The sequence below is a fragment of the Chaetura pelagica genome, unplaced genomic scaffold (assembly GCF_000747805.2).
Source record: "Chaetura pelagica isolate M959 unplaced genomic scaffold, ChaPel_1.0 scaffold47, whole genome shotgun sequence".
Classification (NCBI taxonomy): domain Eukaryota; kingdom Metazoa; phylum Chordata; class Aves; order Apodiformes; family Apodidae; genus Chaetura; species Chaetura pelagica.
In genome coordinates, this window is record NW_009954140.1 from 1,223,649 (window position 1) to 1,236,540 (window position 12,892).

The 12,892-nt window shown below is 44.0% G+C and overlaps 1 protein-coding gene across 1 annotated transcript in view; it reads left to right on the forward strand.

Moving 5' to 3' along the window:
- The window catches only part of CACNA1G (calcium channel, voltage-dependent, T type, alpha 1G subunit), a 96,820-nt gene that overhangs the window by 59,161 nt on the left and 24,767 nt on the right, over positions 1–12,892 (forward strand). The window contains exons 22-26 of the mRNA XM_010002670.1: positions 195–321; positions 3,237–3,362; positions 3,969–4,058; positions 4,589–4,805; positions 7,329–7,379. Of these exons, the coding sequence (XP_010000972.1) occupies positions 195–321; positions 3,237–3,362; positions 3,969–4,058; positions 4,589–4,805; positions 7,329–7,379 (611 nt within the window). The remainder of the gene's footprint in view (positions 1–194; positions 322–3,236; positions 3,363–3,968; positions 4,059–4,588; positions 4,806–7,328; positions 7,380–12,892) is intronic.

Sequence of the window (12,892 nt, forward strand, 5' to 3'; positions counted from 1 at the left end):
ACGCTTTCCCTCAAACAACTCTATAATCTCACTGGTCAATCTTCCAGAACAGCTTTTTCCATCATGATTTTTGAGTTATTTCCCATTCTAAAAAAATCCCCAATGCTGTTTTTTCCACATCTTCTAGCTTGATAGGAGGAAGAACTGGGCAAGAACAGCACTAACATCACTTCTGTGCTTATTTGCCCCTACAGAGTAATTAGTCGAGCCCAAGGACTGAAGCTGGTGGTGGAGACTCTCATGTCATCCTTGAAGCCCATTGGGAACATTGTGGTCATCTGCTGTGCCTTTTTCATAATCTTTGGGATCCTGGGAGTTCAGGTGAGTCCCCTCAGCACCAAACCAGAGAGTATAATGAGCCCCAAATGGCCTCACCTGGGGTGTCTCTACCAATGGGCACACTGAAACCTTTCTGAAACCCAACCAATGCGCTGCTTGGCATTTACTCCTGACTTCCTAGTCTTGGTTGTGTGTCACTTGATGTGGTAAACTTTCTTGAAACTTCCCTGTTGCATTCAGTGATACAAAAGCCAGCACAATGACCCTCTCGAGGGCGCAGAATGGGCTTTCTTCATCCCTTCCCCACCACAAGGGCTTCTGCACATCCCCTGCAGTGGGATGTGAATCAGATTATTTCTCCACTTTTCTCCCCCAGACACACCACAGAAGGGTCAGGCCTGAGGCATGACATGTACCACCAGAAAAACTCTGCTCAGGGAAACTGTTAAATCCCATTCCCATTCCATCTGGGAGATAACATGGGAACATCTCCCTTCCTCCTTTCTCTCCGTATAAACCAATGGGGAAATAGAAACTCTCTAAGCTGAAATTGTTGGTTTGTAAACTCCAGAGGGACCTTGACCTGGAGATCATTCACATTCTGACAGTTTGTATAAATGAAAGCTTGCAGAAACAGACATTTCTGAGTCTGTTTCCTGCCAGCTCTCCTGGCATTGTCCTCAGTCCCAGGAGTGCAGGAACCCAGGGGAACAGTGGCAGAGTTTCCAATGCAATTGGTTTCTCATTACCTGAGAAGAAGAGATTGTTTCCTATAAATATTCTGACATAACACTTCTTTCTAAAGTTTATTTGATCTGTCACAGCCAGCTTTGGAAAGCAGCTCCGTTTGGCTTTGTTTTGGAAAAGTGTCTTATGTAATATTTTATACTAATATACTGTTTAAATAATAAACACAGCATTGAAAATAAACAGAGAAGCAAATTATGCTGTCCATAACCATCTCAGCAGCCAGAGTGGCTTAGCACTACCGTACAGCAACATCCATCCATTATACTAAACAGATTCATAAGAGTAAGGATATCCTGTAAAACAACATAAAACTCAGACACAGGAAAATTTATGCCAAACAACAAAACTTGCAGAATGCTCCTTGAATTTCCTCCCTGTTAATTGAGATTGCTTTCCCTGGTGACTTGCAGCCTTACATTAAATTGCTGTGACTATTGATGTGCTTAAGTGGTAGATACAAGCAAGACTGATCCTGTATTCAGGATGCAAAATTCTCAGTTAATATTTATGGCTAATTAGGTGTAAGATGAGTGCTGTAGCTATTTGCTGTAACTTGGAGAGATCATCTTTTTATAGCTGATTCTCTCACGTAAATATAAACTGGGGATCAAACCAGAGGTTTTTAATGCTATTAAAATCCAAATGTCCATGTTTCTAATGGTGTTTCCTCTTAGCGAGACTGTTTTTGTTGTAGTGCTTGACCACATAGTCATTCATAAGACACAAGAAACAGACAAAACAAATGCAATAGGAAACACCAGGTCTTTCACTCTCAGAAGTGCTAAAATTTGAAGCATTGGCAGGGATCAGCATATTTGGAAACTGGGTTTTGTGTTTCCAAACCCCAGTAGTAGCTGGGTTACTGCTCCCATCTGAGTGGCATTACAGTCCAGCTCCTGGAGAAGTTATGTTTATAGGCAATATATTAAAACCAGTTGTTTACCTTCTTGCTTAATTAAAACTTTTCTCCATGAAGGCTGGATCTCCCCAGTCTGCCTTACCACGGGTAGTGTTTCTCCATGGAAAGATCAGGCAATACTTCTCTTCTTACATCCTGAAGTTTTATGGCTGCTTTGAGTGGTGATTAATTTTGCCTACCTAGAGAACATCCCTCTGCTGTTGATTTCTGAAGGAAACCCACGGAGTAATGCGTGGGTTTATCTTGTTCATTGTTATTTCTACTGATATTTGTCTAGAACAACAGATCCAAACCATCAGTTTCTTTTCTCCGTACACCCAGGTGGTGTTTTAAGGAGCTTAGAGAGTGGGTTGCCATTTCCCCCAAAACCAGTAATGTCAATAGCTTCTGTCAGCAAATAAACCCATATTTGTTGGCTGTCTCCCAGGCACTGATACCATCCACCCTGCTAGCATCAATCACCCTGTCTGAAGCAGTAACCATCCCCTGCCACTCTCTGTGCTGCGCGCGGGAAGTACCACGTCTAGAATTAACTGTGTGGAGTTTTCTGTTCCTCCTGGAGGTGTAAATCAGGAGCTGACTCCCCAGGGGTTGCGTGTCTCCTGGTTTACACTGAAGGAAATAAGCTTGGGATCAGGTACCCAGCACCAGTCAGGCTTGACTTCTTAAGATCATGGAATAGTTTCAGAGCCCCCTGCTCGGCAGCAGAGCCTAATGATGGCTGGAGATCAGAGGCTGGGGCTGGACTGGCAGCAGGCTTGATTCAGCAAGAGCTCAACGTCACTCACAGCAGTTTGGCTTCTCTCTGGTGTGTTCCCTTGTGACCTGTGAGAGCAGAGCTTAGTCCATCACTGCGACTCTTCAGTGCCACCTTTTCTCTGCTGACAGAGGGGCCCCGTTACACTTAATTTGTTGGTAACTCTTGAAACCAGCATCGCTAACTGGGCTGAGAGTCACCAGGGTTGTTCTGTGAGGGTTGAGGAGCCATTAGCTGGTCTGGGCTATTAGTCGGGGCTACAATTGAGCTGGTGACCCAGAAGCAAAAGCCTTTAGGCCAGTCTCAGATCACTGAACCAAACAACCTAATGCATGAGGTGGGTGTCCTAAATGATGTGAAATCATGTATTTGCTCATTAGGTGAATATTATACAGGCTGTTCACACTTAATAACCAGCACAAATGAGGCCATTTCCCTTAACTCCTCTGGCAGGCGTGGGCTGTGCAGAACACCCCAGGAGAAATGCCCATCAATCCCTTACAATTCCTCTCTTCTTTGCATGTTTTGCAGCTTTTCAAAGGCAAGTTTTTTATCTGCCAGGGGGAGGACACCAGAAACATCACCAATAAGTCGGATTGTGCAGAAGCAAGCTACAAATGGGTCCGGCACAAGTATAATTTTGATAATCTCGGCCAGGTATTAATAGAATGGTAATCTGCTTCTTTACTCCTTTACCTCCTTGACTTAAAACCTGTGCATTATTATCCCATGGGATTCTCTTACAGGGCACTACCAGTCGCAGTAAAAATTCAGTTCACATACACAGCATTCTGTCTCTGTAAATCCCAAAGGTAGTGTTTCCAAGCAGGCATACACTTCTTTTCAGAACAGAACAAGCACATGTGGCTTTGTGGAGTACTTAATTGCTTCACTGCTACATAACAACCCAAATATATCTTGCAGAAGGGCTTGTCTAATAGAGCTGGACACTCTCACCCATCTCTGCAACACAACCTTATTTTAGCAGCATGGTAAGGACTAATTAGTTGGAAGCAGTAGAGACCTGGAGGGTGGAAATGAAGCTGCTTTTGTCTTCAGCTCAGTGGTTTCCAAATCAACGCTCATTGCTGAGCTGGGTGCTGACATTGATAGGATTTTGCTGCCAGGAGAAAACTTGGGCATCAAAGTATCCCATTATCAGACAGGTAATGATAATCCCTAGACAGGAAAGGGCAAAGACAAATAAAATGTTACAGGTAAAAAAGTGCAACAATGTCTAACTTTCCGTCCCTGTATTTCTAGGCCCTGATGTCTCTCTTTGTTCTGGCCTCCAAGGATGGGTGGGTGGATATCATGTATGATGGCTTAGATGCTGTGGGAGTTGACCAGCAGGTAAGTGCTCTAGCAGAGCTGTAAGAAATGAGTTTTCAAATGTTTTGGCTCTTGTTTTGCAAAGTACTGTTGGCCTTCACAGTTGAAAGTGGTTGTGGGGTTGAGATCAAGGGAGGTGTTTCACCCAAGCCCTGGGGGGTGACAAGGAGTCGAGTGAAAAGTCTGGATTTGGACTTAGTCTTTCTCCTGCAGATTTTGCAGCATGAATGCTGTAACATTGTGAGAACCCCACCTGTCGCAGAATGGTTTGACTTTTTAAGTACCCTGGATATTGCATGAGAAAAAAAGTGCTTTGTATAGGTACAAGATTTGCTGAGGGACTTAGAATAGCTGCAAAGGTTGCTACTGTCCTCAACATGCTTTGTGTTTTGGAAGAATTCCTCTGAGAGGACTCTGATTTTCTGGAGGAGCAGAGCACACCAAGCTGCCACAAAGGGCCACCCATGGGTTTTGTGGCTGGGGCAGCTCCATCAATTTGCTCCCATTGTTTTTTGAGGTTCGGTTGACGTTCGCCTTCCTTCACTTTGCAGCCAGTCATGAACTACAACCCATGGATGCTCCTCTACTTCATCTCCTTCAACCTGCTGATCGTGGCCTTCTTCGTCCTCAACATGTTCGTGGGGGTGGTGGTGGAGAATTTCCACAAGTGTCGGCAGCACCAGGAGGAGGAAGAAGCCAAGAGGCGGGAAGAGAAGAGGCTCCGCCGGCTGGAGAAAAAGAGAAGGAGTAAGGAGAAACAGATGGCTGGTCGGTAGTCTTTCCACATCTTTCTGAGTCCTGCTTGACCTTCCACACAATCCCCTCCTCCCTCCCCTCCCTGCCTCACGTCTGGTGATCATTCTCCTCCCAAAAGCATGTCCAGCTCTAAAATTTGCATGAAGGAAATAGTGTCTTTTTAGGCTGAGCAAGGAGCCATGGAAGCCTTTCTAATGGCTGCATGATTTGCAATGACCTTTCCGTTGGAGGTTATTTAAATTAAAATATAATAATAATCAGACCTGGAGCTTCTTGGATAGCAGAGCTCAGTGTTACACAAATAGTGACAACTGCAAAGATCAGCAGTGTCTGATGGCGCCATAAATCTCCTGAGTCATGAGCACTGTTGCTGATAACTGGATTCACTATTTGGTTTATTACAGCCTTGTAATGCCACAGTGATGTTACCTGTCCCATTTATCAAACAGGTTTATTTATTGGCACAGTAGCACCACTGCTATTCAAGAGTGTAATAAAATAATGGAGCCATCTCATTCCAGTAATGCTTAAAAACTCCTTAGAGAACCGTATCAATACATTTGCTTGAAAAATACAGATTAGAAAAAAAAAAAAAAAAAAAAAAGCAGTTGAGGGGACTAACTAACTTGACAAAATAACACTAATGCAAATTGAACCCAACTCCACATCTGGGAGCCATCAGCCCTGCCTGGAGAAGACTTTGCAGGTGGAAGGAGGCTGGACCTCCACTTTGCCAAAAGCATCCAACCTGACTTTTGCCTTTTTGTCTTTTTTTTTTTTTTTTTCTTTTAATTTTATTTTAATGTAGTTGAATAAATAAGAGATAAGTCAGCCAGAGGCCACAGGTTGGAGGTACTCTTCTTCTTGCATGCTCTCCCGACCGAACCTGCTCTGTTGCCCTTCGTGTCCGTGGCCTCACTCTTTCGTCAGTCTGCCTGCTGCTCTCTCTGTGTCCCCTTTCACAGCTCTCCTCCACCTTTGACAGACTTCAGTAGTGTTTAAGAGGCTGTCTGATCAGGGGCTTGTTCCAAAAACTGGTAATATTAAGTCTGGTTTGTTTTTATTTTTTAAGTAGTTTTAAGAGGTGTTTAATAGCTGTGACAATGCTGATCCTTCAGCCATGTAGCACAGCAGGGTCTCAGCCTCTCTCAGTTCAGCCTTTACCCAGCACTTTCCTTTGGTCACATCTTTCAGTTCCATGAGCTTCACAGGTTTTGTAACATAGGATTTATGACACCAGCCTCTGGACATCAGTCTTTGGTTTATGCCAAGGGCCTGGCTTCCTCCATGGCCAGTGGAGAGACGGAGGCTTCCCTTGAGAGCGATGGAGGACACGTTAGGCTGTTCTCAGTTAAGTAGGACACAGATGGAAAGATATTTTGTTGTTGTTGTTCTTCACATCGAGGAAATGCCTAGAAAGCTCTTTTGGTCAGTCCAAATTCCCAGCCACAGTTTCAGGCTGATGAGTTAGAAAGTGTTTTTCAAGGCTATAGAGAGAGACCCCTATTTGAAGCTGCAGTTTTGGAAAGCACTCATTTCTGTAGCAGAAAAATAAATGTTTAGGTATTATTAATGACCTTATTTATAACACTAGAGGAACCAGATGAAGAAAAGATGTAAGTCTGGGCAATTTCCCAGTGGGAAGGAATCACAAGCCATCCTTGGAGATGTAGTTATTCATTCAGTCCTGTGAAATGCCTAATTAAAGAGGCAATAAACAGCTATTTTACTGAAGACCAAATATTGCTGAGTATTCAATCGCCATAAAAATCTTCCAAGAGCAAAGTATGAAGTCCTCTAAATGGCTTCAGAACTGTTTTCCCAATTCACGTTCAATGAAATGTGGGGTTTAATTGACTGTGTCCAGCTTTGCCCTCGGAGGCAGCAGATGTCATGGGTTGGCTTCATCCTGCATGGTGGGAACTTGCAGATGATACCAGGGCTTTGGTTATGCCAGCAACTGCAGGGGGGTTCCTTCCAGCTGGGCCTCCTGAGTGCCCCCAGTGCCCAAACCAACCTCTGGATGTCAGACATAGACAGATGTGGGCATCTAACTGCTTGCATAGACATTTTTTTATTGCAGACTCTTCAAGTGTTTGTATCCAGTCTGAAAACCAGAAAAGCAGGTGAGATCATAGAATCATTAAGGTTGGAAAAGACCTTCAAGATTGAGTCCAACTGTAAGAGATCCCAGCTCAGTGAGGTGTAGGCAGACACAAGAGTGGTCGCTGTGAGGTGCGCTGGCCCAGCAGGATGTGTACAAAGTCCATCCTTCAGAAGTGCCTTCTCCATCATTGTCAACCAAGGGGGTTCTCCTGGATCTTTTGCATTTCCACCTGTGTACGTGGGAGAAACACCAAGTGCCCATCCTCTAGTACAATGAGCCCACCCTCTGTGAGGCACAAGGAGAGGATCCCATAAGAAAACGTTCCTGTTAGAGGCCACGGAGAGCCTGAGAACCACAGGGACCTGAGAAGGGGAAGGGAAGGCTCGTGGTGCGTCCTGCCGGGTGATTAACGCCTTTCCTTCTTTTAGATCTAATGCTGGATGATGAGTTAATGGAGAGCTCAGCCAGTGCAGTGCAAGGTACTGGGAAGTCGGCACGTCTCGTCCCATGGAATGGCAGTGCTGTGTCACTAACACTGGCCACCGCTGCTCCCAGGCATCCCACTAAACCCTGTGTGTGGTGCAAAGCTCGTTTGCTTCCTTCATGGCACACGCAAATCATTCTGAGGCACAGGTCTGCAGACCTGCCTCAGGACTGACACCTGCAAACCCTTAATTTACTCTTCAATCATGTTATGTTCTTTGGTATTTATTTTTTTCTGGTTTTCATGTCAGACCTCTCATGGCTTTGGGTTTTTTTGTCTACTTTTTGTTTTGTTTTGTTGTTTTTCTTTTTTTTCTTAGAGAATAATGGCTGGACTGTGAAGTGGATCCTGTATTGTTTACTCTAGCTTTCCAACCACCAGCTTTGGTGTGTCCCAGTCGTTCACAGCAGTGTCTCTGGAAGGCAGGCAGGCAGTCTTGCTTAGGGAGGTTATTTCATTCTTTCTCCAGCCTTTGCCTGTTGCTCCACAAACATTGTGCTTCAGGGAGGCACAGTATTTTTTCAGCAGGGTGAAATTCCACCCTGCAGAGCCTCGGAGATTTAATGGGAAGATCAACCCCACACTGACCTGCAGCGTGGACATGGGGTTCAGCCAGTGCCCTGCCCAGCTAAGAAATTCTTTAAATTGATTGGGAGTCAATTGATCCATGAGGCAACTTGTGAATTAAAAGAAATAAAGATGCCACCATAAAGTCTTTGCTGATCCCAGTGGGAATGGACCAGCTGGGCTGAGTGCTGCAGGGGGTTTGACCTGGCCACCCTGACAGAGGTTTGCTCACTTCTCCCTTGCCCATTTTCCCTCACCAGGATGGTCCTCAGGGCTGCAAGATCTGTCCTTTGTTCTTTTTATGTTTAGGAGAAGCTCTGATCTTGCAAGCATTTTGTTTAATTCATAACTTAAAAATATTAGCCTGAATAATTAAAGAGACATCAACATAGAAACAAATAGAGCTGTAATTTTCATCAAAAATAGTATGCCAGGAAAACTGTGCCATTAAAACTCTCACCTGTGAATCAGGTCCCACTGCTTGAGATGGGAGCAGGGCCCCATCCACCTCTCACAAATTGCAGGGAATCTGATTAAATAAAAATTGCAAGGTGAGGGCTATCAGCTTTCACCACAGAGGGCTACTCAGGGAGACAGAGATTCCCACTTTATATTTCTAAGGCTTTGTTGGAAGTTACCACAACATGCTTTGATAAATCCTGAATCTCCTTCCCTTTGCTATTCTTGATATTTTTATTTCTTTGCCTTCATTCTTACTCTTCTTGGTTGGCCTTCTGTCCCCTCCTGCAGGATGGGGTCAGCACAAGGAGGGTGTTGTCACTGGGTGGGGGGTTCTGCTTATTTTTTCTCCTTTTTACTTGGTTGTGGCTCCTGCTCTGGTCCTACAGAGCTACAGCAAGGATGTCTTACTGTATTTTATTTTTAAGGCACTGAATTAATTCCAAACCCCTCTGTTATCCTGTGCAGGCTCAGAAAGGCTCTTAGAGTTTGCCTTTCAAACATGTGCAATTGTCAGGTCTGTGCTTTGTGCTTCCTTTTGTTGTCTCTTCTTTGCCTCCAGAGGCAGGCAGTGTCCCATGCTGCTCTTCAGGCACCAGCGTGAAGGAACAGAAAGGTTTTATTTCTGAACCTGACTGTTGAGGATTCTAGGGAATCAGTCCTGGGTGCTGTAGATGAACCTCCCATGGTTCACTGAGAAATCTGGAGTTGTGACCCCAAAGCCTCCACACATCTCTGGACTTACAGAGGGTTTCTTTTCTCTGCCTGTGAAGATAAGATGGAGTATTGTGTGTGTGCTGCTGCCTGGTGCTTACTGAGATATTATAATTTTATTTTTCCTTTTTGTTTTGAGTCTACATTCTATCACAACTGGAATTTTCTGAGTGAAAATAATTTATCATTTTCCATTTCACCTTTTTTTTTTTTTTAATAAATCCATTCAGTACAATAAAAGCCAAGTTAAAATGGTGTGTTTAAATAAAAAAAGTTCCTTCAGTGCAAACTACTTTTTAACCTAATAATATTCTTGATACAGTTTGTAAATCCAGCTGCGTCACGGGCTCATTGCTCACTGGTTTGCTGCTGTCCTCCAGATATACTCAGTCCTGCAAAGTAGTTAATTCCCTGATTATAGGAGAAGGAAGAAGCTGGAGGAGACAGTAATGGAATTGTCCCACTCTCGTGAATTCCAATTTCCTGTGCCCACGCACCTCCGGCTCGAAAGCCACCTTGGGGAAAGTGGCAATTTCTCTCTTGACAGGGCTATTTTCAGAGGCAGCTGCTACTTGGAGATATTCCAGAGCCACATGCCCAGCTTGATTCCCCCCAAGAAAATGCAGTGAATGGGAAGAGAGGGGCCATGGCATCATCTCCTGCAGCTCTGGCAGGGCCCTCGGGGGAGGTGGTGGTGGCACTGCCTGGCAGAACCTGGGGTGCCACCAGCGTGGCTTTAATGGCCACTGATGCCATTTCACAGGTCCTAGAGCTGTTGGACAAACAGGGTACAAGACTTACTGCCCCAAACCCGGGCTGTGATTGCTGAAGGGAGAAGTTGGAGCAGGCTGAGGATGGGAAGTATTTATCCTGTAAGAACATTGGCCTCTGCCTTTCCAAATGGGCAGGAGAGGACACCGAGGAGTTTGGCTACCCCAGGAGCTGCATTGGGCTGCCCTGCTCTGCCTCCCACCTCTTGCTAAGGGAGTCAATTATAATCCTGCAGGATGATGCCAAGAGGAGTCCAGGTAATCTGCTTGGGAAATGAGTTGAGAGCCCATAAAATGATAAACAAAAGCCTAATGCCCCCCTTCCAGGCACTCCCTCCCCTTCCCAGCATGGTCCCCTCAGACCACCATCACCAGGATGTGCAGGCAGGTGAAGAACTCTCCCAAACCAGCTTATAACCAGCTGCAAAATTTCCTTCCTACCTGGGGCAGGAGGAAATTGCTCAGGATCCACCGTGTGAGTTACTTTTCTCCAGTGTCACAATATCTAAATCTGAGGCACTTCTCCCCCACTCCTGGCCTCCAGCCGCAGTGAAGCAGCTCGATTTACACCCTGTTTACCAGCCTGATGTCTCTTAGTGGGCTTTTGCTGTATTTCCCCATCTTCTCACATTCTCCTTCTGCCAATTCTTCTGTTTGCTTGTTCTCCTCCTCTTTCCTCTAACACCACATGTGCCGGGAAGCCAAGTTAACCTTTCCAGTAATAACCAAGACTAACCCAGAGCTCTTGTTGTTCTTGACACAGTGTATTGTAACAGTACAGTAATGTGGTGTTGTGTTAGTTGTGAAGTTCACCACCTGGAGCTTAACAGATGTCTGTATTTCCCAAGATGTTGGTATCGTTTAGATCTTTATTGCAACAATTAGAAATGATGCTGTGATAGGGGGCAGGGGCTTTGCACCTAAATGATGATGTGTGGGCAACACCCAACTTCTCTGCACAGCTGTGCAGGTTGGGTTAAAAAAAAATGGTATTTATACTTTAGCAAGAAAATGGTTTATTTGTTCAGAAAGTTCCCTGCCCACCTAGACACAGCAGCTCTTTAGTCCTTAGGACAGCATGCCAGCTTGTGTGGTTCAGCTCGTGACCATAATATCTGCACTAATCTGCATGGCCAGCACGTGGCAACTGGTGGGGCCAGTGGTGGCATGATCCATAAACAGGGTTGACAGGTCCCCTCTCAATTAAGTTAATGGGGAAGGATGAACTGTTTCCTAATGGGAATTTTCTAAGGCTGCAAGCTCATCTGTGAGAGCAGCACCCAGAGATGCTTGGGCTGTGGAAACCTGGAGGCATGTGCTGGGAAAGGTGAAAAGGAGCTTTGGGAATTGGGAGAGGGGGATGTGAAGGTGGAGAGCCTTGGCAGATATATGAACAGCTGCCAACCCTGCTTAGAAGGTCATGCACTGGCTAATCCAGGTGCAGGACCCCTGCACAGGAGACATTTTACAGCCTCTCTCTAAATCCTCTCTCTGTTCTAACGGCGTCGGTGCTATTCTGTAGGATTTGGAATTACCTGTCAATCAAAGCTAAGAAAAATTTGAATTCCAGTGTAATTATTCATAAGTAAATCCAGTGCAAGAAAAGGCAGAAACATTGACATTTTTCTTTTTGAATGTGAGTTATACATAAATGTAGAAATAAGTGATCCAATTACAATGGTGTTTTGTTCTGAGATGATAAGTTGGTTCATAAAAATAGGTCCTATTCCTAACCTAATTGTATTCAAACATTTTAGTTAATTTGCTACTCATAATTTAGCATAATGTGATCGAGATACCTTGACTTTATGGAGATTTATGCAGATTCTGAGATATCTGACAAAGTCTTATGGGTGAGTCAGCAGCTACCAGTCTGCTTTTTTGTAAGCACCCAATAGATTTGGCATGAAAATTCATTTTATAGACCTTTTGATCAATAATGTGCTTTAGCACTCAAGTACAGATCACCTAAAGCACACAGCAGATTAGAAGGGGAATAATTAATATTGCCTTTCGTTGATGACACTGAAGCAGAATTCTGGGCATTCCAAACCCCTATGGAATAACACTGCTGAGTGATTTGTCAAACTGGTCCCTAGGCTGTAAGGGAAAGGTCTGTCTGGAAGAAGTAAAACTCTGATTTTTCAGGATCCTGTTATGAAGCAGAGAACATACAAGGCTGTTAAATCTATGGGTTTGATTGCAATGTCATTGGCTATTGACTAAGTGAATTCTATTTCCAGGCAAAATTTAATCTTCTAAAATTGGTTTTCCCTGAGGGCAACCTAAACCTGTGCTTTGTGGTTTCATTCTGCCCAACTTTTTTGCTCGGAGTAATGTAACAAACTGTACATTTGCTCAGCAGCACTAAATATCAAGGCATGTAATTCTTACAGCTCCATAATTTTCATAACCAGTTGATCATCTAATTACGGGAGTAATGTCAGACTGTGACATATTCAAGACAGTCCTTTCCACTTCAATCTGCATTATAATGCTTCCTTGAAAATTGTACTGAATTATATACTCAGCCTTGGCATCTCCTCATTAGAGATTAGGTGAGCAAATGAGTTTATCTCTAGGAACATTTGGGGTCTAAAGAGCATGTGTCATCCCCGAGGCAGCAGAACACAGGAATGAGTTGAACAGTGAAATCTGTACTTGATAATCTTGTCTAAATGGAGGATCATTATTTTCTAATCACTAAGGCTGACTGATCAGTTTTCCTTGGTATTTTTATGGACTGTTTTTCAGGCCTCTGACAGTCAAAATGTTGAATTTTCTTCTCTATACAGTTTATTGCAAAGAACTTAATATATCTGAATTAATTATCTTTCAAGAATCACCTCTAACTCAATAGCCTGTATTTTTAAGCCATTGTTAGTAAAATCTGTCCCCAGTATCTGACCACTAATTGGGCTTTCAGATACTTCAGGGACTTTTAAGATCAGCAGAAACCAAAATTATTTTAATTTAAATTTAATTTCAATTTCCCTAC